The sequence below is a fragment of the Triticum urartu genome, chromosome 2A (assembly GCF_056163025.1).
Source record: "Triticum urartu cultivar PI428250 chromosome 2A, HENAU_Tu73, whole genome shotgun sequence".
Taxonomy (NCBI): domain Eukaryota; kingdom Viridiplantae; phylum Streptophyta; class Magnoliopsida; order Poales; family Poaceae; genus Triticum; species Triticum urartu.
In genome coordinates this window covers 721963410-721987196 of record NC_141874.1, presented here as the reverse complement: position 1 = coordinate 721987196, position 23787 = coordinate 721963410, and the positions used below count along the sequence as shown (strand labels likewise).

At 50.9% G+C, this 23787-nt stretch overlaps 1 protein-coding gene and 2 pseudogenes across 1 annotated transcript; 2 read left to right on the top strand and 1 right to left on the bottom strand.

Moving 5' to 3' along the window:
• The first annotated feature begins 2132 nt into the window (after window positions 1–2132).
• Window positions 2133–3422, top strand: LOC147987166 (uncharacterized; annotated as a pseudogene).
• A 3173-nt stretch (window positions 3423–6595) lies between these two features.
• On the top strand, window positions 6596–10853 carry LOC147987165 (uncharacterized; annotated as a pseudogene).
• A 1221-nt stretch (window positions 10854–12074) lies between these two features.
• Window positions 12075–13147, bottom strand: LOC147987164 (VQ motif-containing protein 31-like). Its single transcript, XM_087545163.1, has one exon. It carries the CDS (start codon window positions 12885–12887, stop codon window positions 12252–12254), a length of 636 nt encoding a protein of 211 aa, XP_087401289.1. The 5' UTR covers window positions 12888–13147; the 3' UTR covers window positions 12075–12251.
• Window positions 13148–23787: the final 10640 nt, after the last annotated feature.

The following is a 23787-nucleotide window of genomic DNA, read 5'->3' as shown; positions in this document are numbered from 1 at the left end:
AGTGCGTTTTGGCTTAGGAGCTCCGCCTGACCGGTTGTCAGAGTCCGACGTCCAGACTCCCTCAAGCCTCTCCTAGTTTGGGTTCGGTTTGTGGGATTTTGGACGCTCAATCCGGACAAATCGGATGACCCGTATTGGATGGCTAAAAATGTGTAGACCGTCTGATCTGGACATTTGTGGTCGATTTCGTGATCCACGTTGGAGTTTCGTATAACCTAAGTAGCATTTTTTTCACCGGTTTCGGGAAGCTTTAAACTTTCGCTCATTTTTTTCACTTTTCATTTCTGTTCTTTTAGGCTGAGTTTGTTTGGGTTTTCATTTCTATTTTTATCTCCTCATTTCTCTTTGGCAAAGGCTTGGCTTCAGCCGACGGATCGCACGCAAGCATCCGTCTTCTCGTCCGTGCGACACGTGTCATGTGTGGATCCCACTCAGCACTAGAGATAGCGATCGGTTCCTTCTTTTCCTCTTCGATCTCTCCCTCCTATCCGACGAAAGGATAAGCCAACAGCCGTTTCCTTCCTTCCCTCTTATATCTCTCTCTCATGAATGGATGAGGAGCAGCCATCCATGGGAATCAGTGTCGTTTACCTGGGAATCGATGCCTTGCAGCCGGGATGGGCGTGGGCGCCACCGCTGCCGCCCGCCTCCACCATGAACGTTGGCCGTCGCGGTGCGCCCGAGCTCAGAATGGCCGCCGCCGCCCTCATCCATGTCGTCCTCGACCATCATGATGTTGCTGTTGTGGCACCATCTTTCATTGCAAAAAACGAAAAAAAACCGCAACATCATCCATGTTGCAAGAGTCCTGCCGCAACATCATCTATGTTGTAAAAATGAATTAAAAAAAAATCTACAACACAATCTTTGTTGCAAATGTTTCAACAACAAGACCTCTGTAACAAATGTTCTGCAACAAGGCATCTATTGTAAAGGATTCTACAATAGCAAGTTTGTTGCAATGACCGTGCCGAGTCATTGGATGACACCAGATGCGTAGCACCCCCCTTTTCTTGTTATTTTATGACTAGTTTTGCAAATTGTAAACTTTTTTAAAATTTCTGAACATTTTTAAAATTCGTGATTGTTTTCCAATTATTGATTTTTTATAAAATTCATGAACTTTTTTCGAATTCATGATGATTTATCAAATGGATGACCTTTTCAATTTCATAAACGTATTTTACAAAATCATGATTTTTTCAAATTTGTAAATAATTTCAGATTCATGTACATTTTTTGAAGAAAAAAAATCATATCCATGTACTTTTTATAAAATCAAAAACAAAATTAAAATTGAGGAAGATATTCACAAAAATATTCAAAAATAAATACAGTGACCGGTTTTTCCTCTAAGACACTAGGGTGGGAGTAAACAAATCGAGTGAAAAAACCCGGACGAACTACCTAGCGTAATGTACTGGGCTAGCGTGCGCTAACAACTGTTGGGCCCAGGCCACAAAGATCGCGTGCATGCGCGAGGAAGCTTCCTAGCGCCGCGAGAGCTATATCTCTCTTATAAGGCCAACTCCACCGCACGACTCTATCCTATCCGGTCCCGTCCGTTTGGAGTAAAAGGGACAAAAAAGGCGGCCCAGCGCGCGGGAGCAAACGGAATTTTGTCCGCTTTGTGTCCGCTTTCGATCCATTCCCGGCCCAAACTTGCGCCGGTTTTGGGATGAAACGGACACCACGCGGACGGGCGGGACGCGTGCGCTTGTCCTCCCCTGACCCGCTTGTCGGGGACACTAGCAATCCCTCCGCTCCCAACGCTTCACCCTCTCTCCCCGCCCCGCCCCGCCGCCGGCGCCGCCGCTATTCTCCGGCCGCCTCCTCACCGCGCAGCCCCCCCGCCGTCCATACCAAACCACGTCTCGACATGGCCGCCACCACGCCCGCGCTTCCGCCGTAGTTTTGGTCGTCGATCGAAGGAGGTTTGGCCGTGGCCGTCCTTGCCGGTGGCAGAGTCGGACACGACTGTCGGCGACGTACCACGGCGGCCGAGGCAGATTCCGACGAGAGCTCCAGAGCGGCCTGTAGCCGGCCGACAACCACCCTGCTGCGTCGAGGTGATCATCGCGGCCTCTTCGCCACCACGACCGCAAGGTGTTCGACCTTTTGCCAACAAAGGTATGGACAGTGGAGACGAGTTTTTCTTCCATCACTTCCTTTGTTCATCGAACGATTCGTCGTCGGATGATGACGATCTTGTGGTGGCTGCACTGGTCGTTCACGACCATATTCAACGGCAGCTTCCTCGGTACAGGGGGTCAGTCCCTGGCCGTGCTCCCAACCTGAACCGCAACAGGGAGAGAGGCCACGCCCTGCTCTATGCAGATTACTTTGCCAACACCCCGCTCTTCAGGCCGGATAAATTTCGTCGCCGTTTTCGTATGGCAAGGCATGTGTTCAATCGTATCCGAGAGGGAGTGGTTGCTCATGACCCATACTTCGAGTGCAAGACGGATGCCCTTGGCAAGCTTGGATTCTCCTTCTATCAGAAATGCACCGCGGCCATCCGCATGCTTGCATATGGAATTCCAGGCGATCTGGTGGATGAGTATGTGCGTATGAGCGAGACAACATGTCTGATGTCAATGTACAAGTTTTGCCAGGCTGTGATTGAGGTCTTTGGGCCAGAGTACTTGAGGCAGCCAACTGCCGCTGATACAGAGAGATTGTTGGCGACCAACGCAGCTAGAGGATTTCCAGGTATGCTTGGCAGCATATATTGTATGCACTGGGAGTGGAAGAACTGTCCATTTGCTTGGCAGGGCCAGTACAAGGGGCATGTTAACGGGTGCACTGTCATATTAGAAGCGGTGGCATCACAAGATCTTTGGATATGACATTCTTTCTTCGGCATGGCAGGTTCTCACAATGATATCAACGTGCTGCAGCGTTCTCCAGTCTTCGCGAGGCTTGCAGAAGACCACTCCCCACCTGTCAACTTTGAGATCAACGGCCACCATTACAACAAGGGATACTATCTAGCAGATGGTATATATCCTCAGTGGTCAACTTTTGTGAAGACAATCTCGAAACCCGAAGGTGAGAAGAGAAAGAGATTTGCCCAAATGCAAGAGAGTGTTAGAAAGGATGTGGAACGTGCTTTTGGTGTGCTTCAATCCCGGTGGGGTATCGTTCGAAACCCTGCACTGTCATGGGATGAAGGAAAGCTTTGGGAGGTGATGACTGCTTGTGTGATCATGCACAACATGATCGTCGAGGACGAGCGGGATGAGAGTATCTTTGACCAAGGATTTGATTACCAAGGTGAAAATATTGAGCCCCTGCATCAAGACCCGGCCACATTTGAACAGTTTGCCCAATTCCACCGTGAGATGCGTGATTGGCACACTCATGTGAATCTTCAAAATGACTTGGTTGAGCACGTGTGGGATCACATTGGCAACCAATAGATGTATTTCTCCATTTTATGTTCAGTCAAGACAATTTCTATTTGGTTGTAAAACTATTTTATTAAAGACAATTTCAATTGGGTTGTAAAACTATTTTAATTTTCAGACAAATATTTGGGTTCGAAAGTAGTTTTAATGCAAATTTGGGTATTTCTTGGCCCTGACGGACAGGATGGGGCAAAAGAACGCGGCCGCGCGCTGGGCGCACGGCCACCGCATCCCAGGACAGGCCCGAACACGACCCCAAATCCCTATCCAAAGGAACAAAAACAGGACAAAACAGACGTCCGTTTAGGGTCACGCGATGGAGTTGGCCTAAAGATGGAAGCAGCTCTTGCCTGAAGCGCACGTGAGCTGGCCGACCTATTAGTGTAGGGTTCTCTCACTATAGGTTCGGTTTTTTCTGGGGTTTTCTTTTGTTTTTACTTTGGTGTTTTTTCCTTTTTCCCGCGATTCACTTGTTTTTCCCTTCTTTATATTTTCCCTTCGTTTTTCTTTGTTTTTACTTGCTTTTCAATTTTTTTTCTTCATTTTTTTGGGTTTTTGTTGATTTTATTCGGGTCTCTTCATTAATCTTTCTTTTTCACCGGCTTTGTTTGGTTTTTTCTTTAATTTTAAGTGTGTTTCTTTATGGGTTTCATCGTTTTCTTCGGTTTTAGTACCTTTTTATTGACCTTTTTTTTGCTTTTCATATGTTGTTTGTATATTTTTTTCTTGATTGTCTATGTACATTTTTCATGTACGTGTGACACATTATTTTATACATGTTAAACAATTTTTTAATGCACAATGATTTTTTAAATAATTTTTTGATTTCTACAATTTTCGTATACATCAAGAATGTTTTTATACATGTTTAACATTTTCTTATATTTCATTCGATCCATATTAATTGTCGCTTAAATTGATGTATCTAACATTGATATATGTCTAGATACATTCATTTGATTGACAACAAATATGGATCACTTTTGTCACCTTTAGCTTTTGACAATATATCACTTTTGCCATTCGTGGCAAAATTAAAATTTCCAGAGTGACAATTGTGATACATTGTCAAAAGCTAAGAGTGACAAAAGTGAAATGAAAATTATCCTTTTTGTCATGGAATGACATTTGTGATGTATTGTGAAAAGCCAAAAGTGACAAAAATAAGATGTCAAATTCTAGAATGGCAAACAAAATGGGCAGAAACTAGAGTGGCTCCCTTTTTTCAAACCTGGCTCCGCCACTGATTATGGTTCTGACGACTTCCTCTGCTCAAAACAGTGAAACCAGCGCAACGCAATGCGGGTTCGCTCTTCGGATGCCTCCCCGACGACACCTCTCCCCTGGGTTCCGCAGTTAATAAGCCGTTGCAGACTTGCAGCTGCAGAGCAGCGGGCCAGGCCGCCAGAGCAGAGTAGAGCATGCAGAGAGATCAGTGGGCATCACTTGGCCTGCACTTACAGTTAAGCCGTCGCACGCATTGCCGTGCAGCTGCAGCAGGCCGCAGCCCATCCTGCCCCTCCACATCGCAAGAGGTCAACCCATGCATGCATGCGTCCGCCCCTCCCTCCCCTGGCCAATGCCCAGCGCGCGCCCGGGCCCGTGCCGCGCCATGCCATGGCATCGCCTCCCCCGTGCATGCAGCAGCTAGCACTGCACACGCATGCGCGACGGACCGGCCGCATTCATGGCCCTCCCGCGCCGCCCGTTCTCAACTCCCCGGCCGGACCAGCTGCGCGCGTCGCTGACCCTGCGCTGTGCCTGCCTCTCGCTACGCATGCATGCATGCGTATGCACGCCGTGCACTGCACACGCCGGATGCTACGCCCGCGTCTACTGCACCCGTTCTCCATTTCTCTCCTCTCCCCACTCTTTTATTTATGACAAGTCCATTGATTCGCAGCCTGGCTGATCGGCTCAGCTAGCTCAGGCGAGATCAGACCAGAGAGGCCAGGCCAGCGACGGCCGGCGTGGCAGCGTGAACTCTTATTAATTAACGGCGCTGCTGCTGTACAGCAGCGGCCTGCGTGAGCGGGGCTAGTCACGGGAATCCGGTTGGGAGGTGGGATGCTACGAACCGGAAGGCGACGGGGCTCTGTCCTGATTGATCCGGAGGGAGAGATCAGGCTGCGAGCGACGAGAAACGCGCTGGCGACTGCAGGTGGTTTGCGGTATCCTGTGCTGGAGTATATGCTCAGCGCCAGTGTGCGCACGCACGCACGCGAGGGCTGTGGGCTCCTGTGCGGCTGTGCCGGCGACCCGGCGTGCATGCTCACCATGAAACCCGGCGTGCATGCTCACCGAGAAACAGTGTGCACCAAAATGTGGAAAACGCAGACTTTGTTTACACCAAAAACTGTTCGAGTACATTGCGGGACAACAGAAATGATTCTTGCCAAGACATATGAGTGCATGGGTGTCTATGCACATTCTCCGTGACCCTCGCTAGCCTTATTTTCTCAATTATCTCATATGCCTTCGCCTTGCCAAGCTCCCTTTTTTGCCATCTCTCAAGTTTCTCTATGTCCATCCTCGCCCTCTTAATTTCCAAACTCTCGCGCATCCTCTTCCGGTTGACGTCCATCCTCTCGCTTTGCACATTCAAGAAGAGCATGTACTCCTTCTACTCCATCCCCCCCCCCCCCCCCCCCCCCTCTTGTTGAAAAAGATGTCCGTATATGTGGTGGACGTTTTTCTTGTCGCGCTCACATGCACAACCCTATCCTTCTCCCGGTTCTCCCCCCTCAAGTGTCTATTCCTTTTTGGTTCGGTCCCATCTTCGTTCACCCCTCCACCTTCACCACAGAAGGGAAGGACAATGGCAATGCATCATATCCATTCTTAATGACAATGACAGTGCATCATATCCATTCTTAATGACGTGAGAAGGGAAGGACCGAGAGGTGGGAATCGGTCGATTTGGTCGATTTGAGGGATTTGTGGTGTACCCGTCCTGTGTGTTAGCGAACGTGCTTCTGCAGTGGTCCTATTCCTTAGGCTAGACTAGTGTCATTCTGTTGTAACAGCCAGTATATATGTACCTGTGTAACCTCAATCATAATCAAGGAAGTGTTGCACGATCTCTGTCTCGCTACCCTAGTTCAGACTCCAACATGGTATCAGTTTGACCATCTCGATCCACATCTTCCGCTGCTCCTCTCTCCTCCCCATCCTCCACGACCGCCATGAGCACTTCCTTCTCTGTCTCCTCCTCCGGCGACTCGGAGTCCGACGACGACCAGTTCCGTCCTCCCGTCGCCACCCAAACCCTCCCCACCACCCAGGTCCAGTCCCTTCGCATCCGCGACCATGTGCTGGTTACTCTGGATTTCGAGAAGGAAAACTACGGCCTTTGGCGCCATCAGTTCCTCTCCGCTCTCGCCAAGTTCGGCCTTACCGACCACGTCGACGGCTCGCCGACCCAGGCGACTTCCGACTGGGCTCTCAATGACTTCGCCGTCCTCTCGTGGTACAACGCCACCGTGACTCCGTCAACGCTGGAGATCGTCTCCGATCGCAAGGACACGGCGTATTCCCTCTGGCGCTCGCTTCGCTCTCTCTTCCGCAGCAACCGCGACGCCCGGATCACCTACCTCCTCGACGAGTTCCATAGCTTTACCCAGGGCGATCTCTCCGTCGTCAACTACACCTCCCGGCTCAAGACCATGGCGGACACTCTCCGGGACCTCGGTCACCGCCTGAAGGGTCGCGAGCTCATTCACAACGTGCTCCGCGGCCTCGACGAGCGCCTTCAATACGCCGTCCCGCACATGACGCGCGGCCGCCGCCCCTCCTTCATCAAGCTGCGGGCGTTTCTCCAGCTGGAGGAGCAGCGCCTCACTCGCCTGGCGCGCGCCAACGCCCGCTCGGCCCTCCTCGCCCACGCCAGCGCGTTCTACGCGGCCCGCCCGTCGTCTTCCACGCCGGCCCCGCCTCCCTTCAACCCCGCGCTGCTCGGCCCTCCAACGGCCGGGCCCGGCGGGTCTGCCGGCTCCCCGGGCTCTCGTGGGCGCCCGAAGAAGCGCAAGCAGAACCCCTCCGGCCAGCCCGGTTCTGCTTCCGGCGGGGGCGCGCCCGGCGGTCTTCTGCCCGCCCCGCGTCTACCCGCTCCCGCTGCAACGGTGGCCGGCACCTTCTAGGGGATTCTCGGATCCCGCCCACCCGCTCCCGTCGTGCCCCAGGCGCACCCGGCCACGACCACCGTCTCGGCATCACCACAGTGGGATCAGGCCGCCCTCATTGCTGCCCTGAATCAGATGGCTCTACATCCGCCCACTACTCCTGGTGGCGATTGGATCTTCGACAGCGGCGCGTCTTCCCATATGGGCTCCGGCTCTGGTATACCCTTTTCCCCTCCTTCCCCTTCCTCTCCAACCTCGATCGTCGTCGGTAATGGTGCTCTCCTGCCCATCACCGGCGTCGGCTCCACCTCCTTCCCCACCCCCTCCCGCCCACTCTCCCTTCTAGAAATTCTTATCTCCCCCTCCCTTATTAGAAATCTGGTTTTTGTTCGTGCCTTTACTCGTGATAATTTGGTTTCTATTGAATTTGACCCTACTGGTTTTTCCATCAAGGATCTGGCCACCAAGACGGTGCTTCTCCGATGTGATTCTCCCAGCGAGCTCTACACCTTCACACCACCTCGCCACTGCCTCTCCACCACCGTCACCGCCAACCTGTGGCACCAGCGTCTCGGCCATCCCGGCACCGCCGTCCTCGCCAAAGCCTCTACATATTTCCAGTTCAATTTCAATAAAAGCACGGCCTCTCATTGTGATGCTTGTCGCTTAGGCAAACATGTTAGGCTCCCTTTTAGTTCCTCTTCTTCTCAAACTAGTTTTCCTTTTGAGCTTTGTCATTGTGATTTATGGACAAGTCCTCTCTTAAGTGTATCCGGCTATCAATATTACTTGGTCATTCTGGATGATTTTACCCATTATGCATGGACTTTTGCTATACGTCGCAAGTCCGAAGTTCATTCTCTTCTTACTCGTTTCTATGCCTACGTCAAAACACAATTCTCTCGCCCCATCTTAGCCTTCCAAATGGACAACGGCCGCGAATTCGACAACCTTGCCAACCGCACACTCTTTGAGTCCAACGGCACCCTTCTACGCCTCACCTGCCCCTACACTTCCCAACAAAACGGGAAAGCCGAACGCATTTTACGCACTCTCAACGACGGGGTTCGCACACTTCTCTTGCACGCTCACATGTCTCCCCCATGGTGGGTTGAAGCCCTCGCCACTTCCACCTATCTCCTCAACCGTAGACCTTGCAAGCCTCGCCTCATTACCACACCACACGAGCTTCTCTTTGGGCAGGCACCTGAATTTCGCCACTTACGCGTATTCGGTTGCCTCTGTTATCCCAACTTGCTCGCCACTACTCCCAACAAACTCTCCCCACGATCGGTTGCCTGTGTTTTTTTTTGGGTTATCCCGATGACCGCAAGGGGTATCGTTGCTGTGATCCCTTCACCCGTCGCATAATCTTTTCCAGGCACGTCACGTTCGTCGAATCCGTTTTCCCGTTCAAAACCCTGCCCCCACGCGCGAATCCATCGCTGCATCAGCTCCCGATCCGCCTCCCTTGGATCACGTCGATCCTGCATGGGCGCCGCCCCAACCAACCCCTCCCGCATCGCCACCTGGATCCCCCATGAAGCCCACGCCCACCCCTCCTAACTCGCAGCCCACCACGACCGGGCCTTCCCCGCCTTCCCCACATGGTGGCCCATCTCCCTCCACTCGATCATCTCCCTCCTCCTCCGCTCCTCCTCCCCCGCCGCCTCCCAGCGCCACACACCCAATGCTCACCCGCGCTAAACATGACATCTTCCAACCCAACCCTCGCTACGCCAATCTTCAGGCCACTGTACTCTCTCCCATTCCCACTTCCGTCCGTGCAGCTCTCCAAGATCCAAATTGGCGCGCCGCCATGCAGTCGGAGTATGATGCCCTGATGGCTAACTCGACGTGGACCCTTGTTCCGCGCCCACCCAACACTAATGTTGTGACCGACAAGTGGGTTTTCAGGCACAAGCTGAACGCCGACGGGTCTTTGGAGCGCTATAAGGCCCGGTGGGTCGTCCGCAGTTTTTCCCAGCGCCCTGGCATCGACTTTGGCGAAACCTTCTCTCCGGTTGTCAAGCCGGCGACGATCTGCACGGTGCTCAATCTGGCGTGCTCGCGTGGCTAGCCCGTCCATCAGCTCGACGTGAAGAACGCTTTCCTTCACGGCGTTCTCGACGAGCAGGTGCACTGCTACCAGCCGGCCGGCTTCGTCGATGCTTCGCACCGTGATCATGTCTGTCGCCTCGCCAAGTCCCTCTACGGCCTCAAGCAGGCGCCGCGGGCCTGGTTTCATCGCTTCGCCACGTTCGCCGCCACCATGGGCTTCACTGCCTCCCGCTCCGACGCATCCCTCTTCATCCTCCGGCGGGGTGCTGACGCTGCACATCTTCTTCTGTACGTTGATGATATTGTACTTGCGGCATCCTCGACGCCCCTTCTTCGCTCCATCGTCGACAGGCTCCAACAAGAGTTCGCCATGACAGATATGGGCGCTCTTCACTACTTCCTCGGCATCCGCGTGCAGCGTACAGCACGGGGGTTCTCCCTCAACCAGGCCCAGTATGCCAAGGAGCTTCTTCGTCGCGCCGGCATGTCCCAATGCCATGCTGCCTCAACACCAGTGGACACGGCCCCCAAGGTCGCTGCTGCCGCCGGCGCTCCCGTGTCCGACCCGTCAGAGTATCGCAGCCTTGCCGGCGGCTTGCAATATCTCACGATGACGCGTCCGGATCTGGCGTATGCGGTGCAACAAGCCTGCCTTCACATGCATGACCCGCGGGACAGTCACCGCGCGCTCATCAAGCGTATTCTGTGGTATGTTCGCGGCACGCTCCAGCACGGTATGCTTCTTCCAGCATCTTCATCGACAAACATCATCGCGTATTCGAACGCGGACTGGGCTGGGTGCCCTGACACTCGCCGGTCTACCTCTGGTTACTGCGTATATCTTGGTGACACGCTCGTCAGCTGGTCCTTCAAGCGACAGGCCATCGTCTCTCGATCCAGTGCAGAAGCAGAATACCGCGCCGTGGCAAATGCAGTTGCTGATTGTGTATGGTTGAGGCAGCTGCTTGGTGAGCTCTCTGTCTCTCCACCAAAGGCCACCGTCATCTTCTGCGACAATGTATCCGCCGTGTACATGTCTACTAATCCGGTTCATCATCGGAGGACAAAGCACATAGAGCTTGACATTCATTTCGTCCGGGAAAAGGTGGCCCTTGGCGAGTTCCGTGTTGTCCATGTTCCAACAGCTCAACAGCTAGCCGATATCATGACAAAGGGTTTGCCGACATCCGTTTTTCAACGCTTCAGGTCCAGTCTCTGTGTCTCCCCAGGCATCGACGACACGACTGCGGCGGGGTGTTAGCGAACGTGCTTCTGTAGTGGTCCTATTCCTTAGGCTAGACTAGTGTCATTCTGTTGTAACAGCCAGTATATATGTACCTGTGTAACCTCAATCATAATCAAGGAAGTGTTGCACGATCTCTCTCTCGCTACCCTCGTTCAGATTCCAACACTGTGAGATCCGACATGATGAACTCTTCACGATTACCCCAAATTCACCTCACATGTAGGCTGGGTTTGAGGGGTGTTCGACAACCCGAACATACGGGTTGAATACAAGAGAGCCAGTTGAATGGCGTTTATTCGTCCGGTCAGTGTCCAAGCTATCCACACAGACATACGAAGGATTGGCGTCCGGTTAAAGATGCTCTAGCAATCGTCAAACATCTATTCCAAATGAACACTACGTTTGACGCACAAACCCTATCCGACTCACCACGCATCCGATTCATAACTACATGCGTACGTAGACCACCCTCCGGCATGGTGCCCGTGACCGCTACTAAATCTTCTAGGCACCCACGAAATATATTCCACGGGCCCCCACATGCTAGTCGTCCAAGATACGGACGTATGTTTGCTGCCCTCCCTCCACAGGCGGCCAGGCCAGGAGAGGAGATCGAATAACCAATTGACGTCGGCATCCGATTCCTACCCAACTTTCCTGACCAACAGCACGATCGCAAGATGTCAATCAGCTCCCTCCGTTCATGCATGGGCAGACAGATAATGTTCGAAACTTACGCGCAGCTCGCGCTGAAAGATCGCATGCGCCTTTCGGGCAACTGGCCGATGATGCCTTTCTCGTACGGTTACACATAGTTTGTTGACTCCTCTTGCATGATGATTTTTCTTCTTCTTTCAAAAGGCAATAAGTAGCAACTTTGACCTCAGCTTCTATGTTTAGCAATTGTATGCGTGGAAATGAAACAAGGCAATAAGTAGCAACTTTGACCTCAGCTTCTATGTTTAGCAATTGTATGCGTGGAAATGAAACAAGGCAATAAGTAGCTTTGACCGCAGGTTTCCATGTTTAAGATACTTGGAGAACTTGTGTGTAAAGAAATGAAATTAAGACTTGCACGAGTGGATGTAATATTAGTAGAGAAGTAGAAATGTACTCTCTCCGTTTCAAATTACTCGTCGTAAAAATGGATGTATCTAGAACTAAAATACATCTAGATACATCCATACCTGCGACAAGTAATTCGGAATGGAGGGAGTAATAGAGAGAAGGCAAGAGTTGAGCAACGAAATCAAGCACAATTAGGAAGCAACACTGGTCCGGTCATGGATCATCTACTAGAGCTAGGTGGTACAGAGAATTAAACACGGCATGTCGGTCGTGGGGATTAATGGCGGGGTTGACCAGGGTCTAGCTACAGCAGTAGAGCCTAGAGGTAATGGCTAGTTACTAGAGCTAGGCGAAGGAGGAGCTCCGTGGGGAGTGGACGGGGAACAGGGGCAGCAGCTTGGGCCTCTCGGCGGCGTCCCCTCCGGCGCCGGGGGCGGCTCTTGGTGAGGAGTGCAGGTAGAAGGCCTTGGAGGCGATGGCCTTCTCCTCCCTCTCCACCTCCTCCTGGCTTATCACCACCCCGCAGGAGCACGACGAGGGCGGCGACGGGGAGGGCGACGAGGCGGAGGAGGAGACGCGGGCGTAGTCCATGGTCGAGACCGGCGAGTACTGCATGAGCCCGTGGTGGTGTTGGTGGTGGTGATGGTGGTGCTGGTGGCCGTGGTGGTAGTAGAACGGCTGCGGCCGCGCGAGCTCCAGCCTGGCCGGCGCCGCCCGCCGCCTCTCCTGCAGCTTCGGCCGCCTCATCGGCACCACCGGCACCATGGCGGCGCCCGCGGCGTGCTGCATGTCGGTAGCCTGCGCCGCCGCGGCTGCAGCTCCCCCCGGCGCGCCCGTGAGCCTCTGCACGAGCGCGCGGAACGTGGCCGGGTCGGCCTGCACGAACGTGGTGTTGGCGTCCACGTCCACGCAGCCCCTCGCCGCCGCCGAGCCACCGCCCCTGCTCGGCGCCGGCGCGCGAGACGACGACGACGACGGCATGAGACCAGCCGAGCAAGCAAGCTAAGCTGCCTACCTGGCTAAAGAAGAAGCGGGCGGCCGGCAGGAAAGGCGAGGCGGTGTGTGGCAGCACATGCGAGGGCGGGGAGAACGGAATGGAAGGGCTCCGCTCGCCGGCCGGCTGCCTTTTTAAGGGACAGAAAGGGCGCATTAAAGCGCGTAGGGTTGGGATCCACCCATCGCTCGTAGGACGGACGAGGGTCTTTTCTCCCTTTCTTTCTGCGAGCTCCCAACCTTTGCGTCTCTTTATTGCCGTGCGTGCATGTACATGTCCATGGCCGAGTACGTACTACGTAGCACATGTAACATGTCACCACCACCACCACCACGACGACGACTGCTCGAGGCTTGCCATCCATCCATCCATCCATCGGCCCCCCACATGGATGTACATGCATGTGCCTGGCGCAGAAGGATCCATCTTTTCGCCTGGTCCATGAGGCGTGCACATAGGCGCATAGATGGCTACGCACGCGTACGAAAGCTATACGGTGCGGCGAGAGGTCCGTTGATATGAACATGGAGCATGGTGGTGTCGCTTCTTCTTGTCTCATGAGCCTTCTTCACCCTTGATGTATAGCACAGGGTCATCATCGCATGCACTGGGCTAGATGCGTGCCGACAGAGCGAGGCCGGTGCGGTGTCCGCCTGGGCGGCGCCCATGGAGTATAGACCACGGTGTACGCTTGCGCGAGGCCGGCCGGCATGCATGCGGTACCGTATACGCCTGGCTCTGAGCCTGAGCCTGAGCCAGGCCGGTTGCTTGGCTTAACCGTTGCGCCCAGCGGGTACAGCATACTGCACAGTGCACTGTACCGGCTCGTACTTCGTAGTATCTTACGAGCCAAGTGCGGATCCATCCATGGCTGCCTGCATCTGTAAGAAACAATAGAACCGTAGAGAGTATCCATTCATTGATTACTATACATGCTCTGTCAACGTCAGTGATCAAGCCTACGATCCTGCCATAGCGCGTGTATAACCCATCACCACCACTGATCATCAGTACAGCCGATCGGGCTAATTAATTATCAATTTATCATGTACTGCACGCAAAGCAAAAGAACAAGAAAAGTCATCCCTCGACGCGTTTCTTCTCGCATGGCGTACTGAGACTGAGAGCGCACGTACACATCGGGAATTCGGAATATATGTGCATCAGATGGACGTCGACGGCGGGCTGGCGCGTCACGGGCGCGCGTGCGGGGGACCCGGCCGGGGGCCGGGCGGGCTTGCGTGGGGGAAAGAAGAAGCTGTGCAGTGCAGGTGTGCTTGCTTGCTCGCTTAAGTGGGCCGCGGTGGATCAGCTGCGCCGCGTCCGGCGAGAGAGGGGCTGATGGCGACGGCGGCCGCGCCACGCGGAGCGCGCGCTCGTGGCCGGCGCCGGTGTCGCGTGATCGGGCGTGCATGGGGGAGGGGAGCTCGGCTGACCTGTCAGGGTGTCAGGATGGGGCTAGCTCCACGTAGTAGGCAAGTTGACGCGGCTGGGCAGGGGACCCGCGCGCGAGGTCCAGTTGTCCCGTAACGTCCGTCCATGGCTCCATCGATCGATCGATCGATCGGTCACGGGGGTACGTGGATGGCTTGTCGGGGGCCATGCATGTAGCCGATGTGTCGATCATGCGCGTACGCGGCCAACCAGCCACAGCCTCACTCGACTCGTGGAGAGAAAGAGAGAGTGTAGGTCTATTTCGGTTGTTGCATTTCGAGATATTTTTCAAAACCGAGGCAAAAGCTAGGGAGTCCCTACGTCAGAGTATCTATAGCCGGCGTCTCAAACTCGCCTCATACATTTGGCCGGATAACCGGTCATTAACCAGTCACGATTTTTTGACCCAGACGCAGTTCTTAAACGGGCATCAAACACTCGGACTAACCGACACCCCTTGTATCGCACGTCTGTCACGTCGGACTCAAACAGCCTGATCCCATCGTAAATTACATCAAATCTACCAAACTCTTCCTCCTCCTCCCGCCACCCTTCGACCTTTCCCGTGCCCGAACCCTCGTCGTCCTCCACCCTTGCTCCCAATCCTCACCACCGGTCCCGATCCACCGCCGGAGATGTCGTCTAGCCTGTCCTCGACCGCCGCAATGGAGACGCACCCCCCTCGTCCGTCGGTGTTCCTTCATCGGCTTCGACTTGTAAGGCGGAGAACGTCACCCGGAAGTTGCGGCGACGGCGTCACGGGGAGGTTCGGACATGGTGGAGCAACTGCCTCCTCTTGGATGAGCATGTGAAGAAGTGGCTTGCGAACAACAAGAAGAAGATCAACGACCGTAGGGAGTACGAGCAGCGAGGGCGGCTGTGGCCCGGATGCAGGTGAAGCAGGCAGCCCGGATGCAGACGAAGCATGACGAGCATGACGCATTCCGCTCGGAGCAGTCGCCCGGCCAGTGATCCGAAGCCATCCGTCATGCTCGGATATTGATTTCATTTTGGCATATTCGGTTTGTTGAACTATGATTTGCTTTGCTTTGTTTCGAACTATTGAATTCAGACAATTTATATCGTATGATCAACATGCATGGATTTGCTGATCGGCATTTGAGGTATGTGGATGTGGGGCACAATATATGAGGGGCCGGCGGGCGATGTCCGCGGACGCGCCCGCAGGCGTATAGGGGGCGGATTTGACAACTCCGGTTGTAGATGCTCTCATCCGGTGCTGGTTGAGGAGCCTGCACCGTCAGGAACACGGAGACCGCCGGTGCAGGCTACTTCTCCGCCATGACAGCCTCCAAGTGCGTCTATGCTCGTGCCATGGTGAAGCCTGGTGCGGGCTTGGGCTAGTTGTCGGGTGCCTCCTCATTCGATCGGTCATTGTCTTCCAAGCTTTCATCCGACGAACTCAGTGGTAGTATGGACTATATGTGTCACGCACATTGGGTCTGCCAGCCGTTTGCAAGGGGCACCATCTCGTGGTTCTGCGCCGATGAGAGCTGCTTCCACATCGCGTCGCCGCTCACATTGTGTCGGAGGAAGGTTGTGAGCGGAGGATGAATGGAATTGGAGGCTCGCCAGTGGTCCTGAACGGTGGAGGGAAGCGTAGGTGGTGCGGTTTCTGCTGTGCGCGAGGGTGCTTATGTATCACGCACGCATGGCTTATATATCGGGCGCTGGCCAGGGCAAACACCAGTTTGAATGCGGGCTTCCAGAGTGGGTTTCTCGGCCGCAAATTCCATTCAATGTTGGGCGCGTGGACACAGGGCAATTGGCTTCAGTGTAATAGGAAGCCTTCCCATTGCCCAGTTCGGCCGCCTCACTCTGAGCCAGCATTGAACGCGACACGGATAACAAGCGAGCGGACATGTCGCTCTAAGCCGACATCGAACATGACGCCGAGAGCGAGCGATCGGACATGGTGTGGGCGGTGCTCTCAATCGCCGCACCCCTTCAATGCCCGACATGCTGCAAACCGGCCACTTCTGCTTTGGACTGACATGAATGCAGCGCCTCTTCCCAGCGGTACGGTTGAAGCGGTCGTGCGAGAGAAATGGTCACACGTAAAAGTTTTATGGGTAGGGCCATGCGGTTGGAAACGTGGTGGGGGTCCGGACATTCGCAAACCTCCCCCAAGTTTAGTGTCGGTTTGCAACAATTCAAACGCACGGACATCTCGATCCAAATGTTTGTGGGCATTTTGCGACACGGGGTTGGAGATACCCTAACAGAGGTTCGAGTGAGGTTCATTACACCTCAACAAAAATGGAAACACACAACGGCCTTGATACGTCCCCAACGTATCTATAATTTTTAATTGTTTCATATTGTTATATTATTAATCTTGGATGTTTTATAATCATTTTATAGTCATTTTATTTCATTTTTTGATACTAACCTATTGACATAGTGCCAAGTGCCAGTTGCTGTTTTTTTCATTTTTTTACATCACAGAAAATCAATACCAAATGGAGTCCAAACGCAATGAAACTTTGCGGAGATTTTTTTGGACCAGAAGGAACATAACGGGCCCTGGCCGCGCTTGGGGGGTGCTCCGGAGAGAGCACAACCCACCAGGGCGCGCCAGGAGGCCCAGGCGCGCCCTGGTGGGTTGTGCCCACCTCGGGTGCCTCCCGGACCGCCTCTTTGCTCTATAAATACCCCAATATTTTAGAAACCCTAGGGGAGTCGACGAAATATTGATCCAATCTAGACACCATCCCGGATGGGGTTCACCACCTCCGTTTGTGCCTCTCCGATGATGCGTGAGTAGTTCTTTGTAGACCTTCGGGTCCGTAGTTAGTAGCTGGATGGCTTCCTCTCTCTCTCTCTCTCTCTTGATTCTCAATACAATGGTCTCTTGGAGATCCATATGATGTAACTCTTTTGCGGTGTGTTTGTTGGGATCGATGAACTTTGAGTTTATGATTAGATCTATCTTTTTATATCCATGAAAGTATTTGAGTTTCTTTGATCTCTTTTATGCATGATTGCTTATAGCCTCGTATTTCTTCTTCGATATTTGGGTTTTGTTTGGCCAACTTGATCTATTTATCTTGCAATGGGAAGAGGTGCTTTGTAGTGGGTTTGATCTTACGGTGCTTGATCCCAGTGACAGAAGGGGAACGACACGTATGTATCGTTGCTACTAAGGATAAAACGATGGGATCTATCTCTACATAGATAGATCCTGTCTACATCATGTCATCGTTCTTATTGTATTACTCTGTTTCTTCATGAACTTAATACACTAGATGCATGCTGGATAGCGGTCGATGTGTGGAGTAATAGTAGTAGATGCAGGCAAGAGTCGCTTGGACGTGATGCCTATGTAATGATCATTGCCTGGATATCATCATGATTATTTGAAGTTTTGTCAATTACCCAACGGTAATTTGTTCACCCACCGTTTGCTATTTTTCTCGAGAGAAGCCACTAGTGAAACATACGGCCCCCGAGTCTCTTTCTCATATATTTGCCTTTGCAATCTACTTTTTCTTTGCATTTATTTTCAGATCTATTAAACTAAAAATACAAAAATACCTTGCTGCAATTTGTTCTTATTTATTTTATTTGGCCTTCGATCTATCAATCTACTACAAATTTATCTCGCGTCCGTTTGCCTACCTTGAGGCGCCGTATCCCGGAAGGGATTGACAACCCCTTTAACACGTCGGGTTGTGAGAAGTTGTTATTTGCATGCATGTGCTGTTTACGTTGTGTTGCTTGGTTCTCCTACTGGTTTGATAACCTTGGTTTCACATCTGAGGGAAATACCTACCGCTCCTGTGCTGCATCATCCCTTCCTCTTTGGGGAAATACCGACGTAGCTTCAAGCGACATCAGACCTACACTCGTGGTATTATGGAACTCAAGTGCTACGCACGAGAAGTGACCCAATTATTGGCTTGTGTCAATGTCCATCCTTTGCTAAGAGCTGAAACAAATAATTACATGGAACATGATTTCCTCCCCCTTTATAGCTAAAGACACGAACGAACGAACTAATACAAAGTTGTTGGTGCCATGTACTCCCCTAAGAGTTTTGGAGATTTCTGGACAGAAATAGTGAGTGACTAATGTGTTTGCTAGTGCACACGGAGAGAATAGGTCCCTAGAGTTTAGAGAAGATTGCTATAATATTTTGAGAATTCTGCTACCAAGAAGATTGCTACTTCCAAGAAGTTTTCCATAAACTTCTACGGAAGTTATCTACGCAACAAAGAAGATTGCTAAGCTTTGAGAAGTTTGCTACCGAGAAGTTTGCTATAAACTTCGGTGAAAGTTAACTGCACAGTAGAGAATATTGCTAAGCTTTGAGAAGTTTACTACCGGGAAGATTGCGTGTTGGAGACGACCTACGAAAATATTCATGAAGTGAAGAAATTGCTACGGAGTGTGGTCCGAGAGAAAATGACTGCATTAGAGAAGAGTGAAGACGAAGAGAAGACGTATTGTTTTCTTTGGTAGTTCATTTATGTCTTTCAATTATAGGACGACCGTACTTTAAGAGGGGGTCAATATTTCAAGACTTTTGTATTTATGGTGCTTAACAGAAACTTATCCCAAGTGAGTGGAGAGAAATATGTTCATGCACAAAATCATTTACTTGTTAGCCAGAGACGAGGTTCTTCTCGGCTATGTGAGAAATGATCTAGCAAAGGAGTGGGCTTTACTTGTTCCTCAAGTAAAGTTGTCATGTGAGTTTGAAATCCAACCGTTGGAAACATGTCGGTTAGCCATTCGCCGGGACGCATGCCCTTAATGATCATTTCACCCTATGGGGTGCCTCAACTATAAATAACCACCTCGTGCCTACCGTGGTGGTCGTCTACTCCGTTTGATTTTCCGATAAGATTGTTTGAGCACCCCTCTCCGAGAGATTTGAGTAAATCCACTGACAAGAACCAGAGCCCAAAACTTAGATAGTGGTTGAGCATCACAGAGATCTAAGTCGAGAGCTTTGAACCTATTACTCTTGAGAGCTGCTAGTTAACTCTCTAGACAGTTAGGTGTTTGTTTGAGTGACTAAGAGTAATTCTGGTCACTGAAGAAAAGTCTTCAACAACCAAGAGTCATTGTGGTTTGTGAAGCAAAGTCAAGGTTTGGAGATTGCTAATAGAAACTACCTTGAGTGAAATCAATTGAAGTTTGAGGAACTTCACATTGAGGATAATAGGACGAAAAGAGGTTTGCTCATGTGTTCAATCACAAGCCCCTCCAACTAGACATACCTCTTTTGCATAATAGTGAAATGGTCTACCAAATCACCTATCGCCACTGAGCAACACTAGTTATTTCTATCTATAACATTTCTTTTAGTAATACTGGTTAGTTTTCTATCTGTGTTGTTCTATTGTATATCAGTACACACTAGTTTCGACACTTCGACATGTTCATCTTTGTATTTCAACTTGATGATTTGTTTCTCTGTTAGCCGGTTCTTTATCTACTGCTACCTAGTTATTCTTCTTAGAAATGTTCTGACTAGTATTTCACAGTAGTGCTAACTATTTCCTTCCAGTAGTGTTTTCTGTCAGAGTTTTCTACGTGAGTTCTAGTTGTTACTTTCTGAAAAGATATCCTTTCTATGATGTCTTATTTTCTTTCTGTAGTAGTTTTCTTTCGTAGAACTGCATGTGCTTCATCTTGTTGGAAATATGCCCTAGAGGCAATAATAAATTGATTATTATTATATTTCCTTGTTCATGATAATCGTTTATTATCCATGCTATAATTGTATTGATAGGAAACTCAGATACATGTGTGGATACATAGACAACACCATGTCCCTAGTAAGCCTCTAGTTGACTAGCTCGTTGATCAATAGATGGTTACGGTTTCCTGACCATGGACATTAGATGTCATTGATAACGGGATCACATCATTAGGAGAATGATGTGATGGACAAAGACCCAATCCTAAGCCTAGCACAAGATCATGTAGTTCGTATGCTAAAGCTTTTCTAATGTCAAGTATCATTTCCTTAGACCATGAGATTGTGCAACTCCCGGATACCATAGGAGTGCTTTGGGTGTGCCAAACGTCACAACGTAACTGGGTGGCTATAAAGGTACACTACAGGTATCTCCGAAAGTGTCTGTTGGGTTGGCACGAATCGAGACTGGGATTTGTCACTCTGTGTAAACGGAGAGGTATCTCTGGGCCCACTCGGTAGGACATCATCATAATGTGCACAATGTGATCCAGGAGTTTATCACGGGATGATGTGTTACGGAACGAGTAAAGAGACTTGCCGGTAACGATATTGAACAAGGTATCGGGATACCGACGATCGAATCTCGGGCAAGTATCGTACCGCTAGACAAAGGGAATTGTATACGGGATTGATTAAGTCCTTGACATCGTGGTTCATCCGTTGAGATCATCATGGAACATGTGGGAGCCAACATGGGTATCCAGATCCCGCTGTTGGTTATTGGCCGGAGAGTCGTCTCGGTCATGTCTGCATGTCTCCCGAACCCGTAGGGTCTACACACTTAAGGTTCGGTGATGCTAGGGTTATAGAGATATTAGTATGCGGTAACCAGAAAGTTGTTCGGAGTCCCGGATGAGATCCCGGACGTCACGAGGAGTTCCGGAATGGTCTGGAGGTAAAGAATTATATATAGGAAGTGCTATTTCGGCCATCGGGACAAGTTTCGGGGTCACCGGTATTGTACCGGGACCACCGAAAGGGTCCCGGGGGTCCACCGGGTGGGGCCACCTGCCCCGGGGGCCACATGGGCTGTAGGGGGTGCGCCTTGGCCTATATGGGCCAAGGGCACCAGCCCCAAGAGGCCCATGCGCCAAGAGAAGAGGGAAAGGAAGAGTCCTAAAGGGGGAACGCACCTCCGAGGTGCCTTGGGGAGGAGGGACTCCTCCCTGGCCGCACCCTTCCTTGGAGGAAGGGCCAAAGGCTGCGCCCCCCCTCTCCCTTGGCCCTATATATAGTGGGTGGAAGGGAGGGCAACCATACCTAAGCCCTGGCGCCTCCCTCTCCCTCCCATGACACATCTCCCTTCTCCCGCAGCGCTTGGCGAAGCCCTGTTGGAATCCCGCTACTTCCACCACCACGCCGTCGTGCTGCTGGATCTCCATCAACCTCTCCTCCCCCCTTGCTGGATCAAGAAGGAGGAGACGTCGCTGCTCCGTACGTGTGTTGAACACGGAGGTGCCGTCCGTTCGGCGCTAGGATCATCGGTGATTTGGATCACGACGAGTACGTCTCCATCAACCCCGTTCTCTTGAACGCTTCCGCGCGCGATCTACAAGGGTATGTAGATCCACTCCTCCCTCGTTGCTAGATGACTCCATAGATAGATCTTGGTGACACGTAGGAAAATTTTGAATTTCTGCTACGTTCCCCAACAGTGGCATCATGAGCTAGGTCTATGCGTAGTTTCTATGCACGAGTAGAACACAAAGTAGTTGTGGGCGTTGATTTTGTTCAGTATGCTTGCCGTTACTAGTCTTATCTTGATTCGGCGGCATCGTGGGATGAAGCAGCCCGGACCAACCTTACACGTACGCTTACGTGAGACCGGTTCCACCGACTGACATGCACTAGTTGCATTAGGTGGCTGGCGGGTGTCTGTCTCTCCCACTTTAGTCAGATCGGATTCGATGAAAAGGGTCCTTATGAAGGGTAAATAGCAATTGGCATATCACGTTGTGGTTTTTGCGTAGGTAAGAAACGTTCTTGCTAGAAACCCATAGCAGCCACGTAAAACATGCAAACAACAATTAGAGGACGTCTAACTTGTTTTTGCAGGGTATGCTATGTGATGTGTTATGGCCAAAGGATGTGATGAATGATATATGTGATGTATGAGATTGATCATGTTCTTGTAATAGGAATCACGACTTGCATGTCGATGAGTATGACAACCGGCAGGAGCCATAGGAGTTGTCTTTATTTATTTATGACCTGCGTGTCAACTTAAATGTCATGTAATTACTTTACTTTATTGCTAAAGCGTTAGCCATAGTAGTAGAAGTAATAGATGACGAGACAACTTCAAGAAGACACGATGATGGAGATCATGGTGTCATGCCGGTGACAAGATGATCATGGAGCCCCAAGATGGAGATCAAAGGAGCTATATGATATTGGCCATATCATGTCACTATTATTTGATTGCATGTGATGTTTATCATGTTTTTGCATCTTGTTTACTTAGAACGACGGTAGTAAATAAGATGATCCCTCATAATAATTTCAAGAAAGTGTTCCCCCTAACTGTGCAACGTTGCGACAGTTCGTTGTTTCGAAGCACCACATGATGATCGGGTGTGATAGATTCTAACGTTCACATACAACGGGTGTAAGACAGATTTACACACGCGAAACACTTAGGTTGACTTGACGAGCCTAGCATGTGTACAGACATGGCCTCAGAACACAAGAGACCGAAAGGTCGAGCATGAGTCGTATAGAAGATACGATCAACATGAAGATGTTCACCGATGTTGACTAGTCCGTCTCACGTGATGATCGGACACGGCCTAGTTGACTCGGATCATGTAATCACTTAGATGACTAGAGGGATGTCTATCTGAGTGGGAGTTCATAAGATGAACTTAATTATCCTGAACATAGTCAAAAGGTCTTCGCAAATTATGTCGTAGCTCGCACTTCAGTTCTACTGTTTAGTTATGTTCCTAGAGAAAATTTAGTTGAAAGTTGATAGTAGCAATTATGCGGACTAGGTCCGTAAACTGAGGATTGTCCTCATTGCTTCATAAAAGGCTTATGTCCTTAATGCACCGCTCAGTGTGCTGAACCTCGAACGTCATCAATGGATGTTGCGAACATCTGACATACACATTTTGATAACTATGTGATAGTTCAGTTAAACGGCTTAGAGTTGAGGCACTGAAGACGTTTTGAAACGTCGCGAAACATATGAGATGTTTCGGGGGCTGAAATTGGGATTTCAGGCTCGTGCCCATGTCAAGAGGTATAAGACCTCCGACGATTTTCTTAGCCTGCAAACTAAGGGAGAAAAGCTCAATTGTTGAGTTTGTGCTCAGATTGTCTGAGTACAACAATCATTTGAATCGAGTGGGAGTTGATCTTCCAGATGAGATAGTGATGTTTCTCCGAAGTAATTACCACCAAGCTGCTAGAGCTTTGTGATGAACTATAATGTATCGGGGACATATATGATGATCCTTGAGATATTCGCGATGTTTGACACCGCGAAAGTAGAAATCAAGAAGGAGCATCAATTGTTGATGGTTGGTGAAACCACTAGTTTCAAGAAGGGCAAGGGAACAAAGGGATACTTCATGAAACGACAAGTCAGTTGCTGCTCAAGTGAAGAAACCCAAAGTTGAACCCAAGCCCGAGACTAAGTGCTTCCGTAATAAAGGGGAACAGCCACTGGAGCAGAATTACCCTAGATACTTGGTAGATGAGAAGGCTGGCAAGGT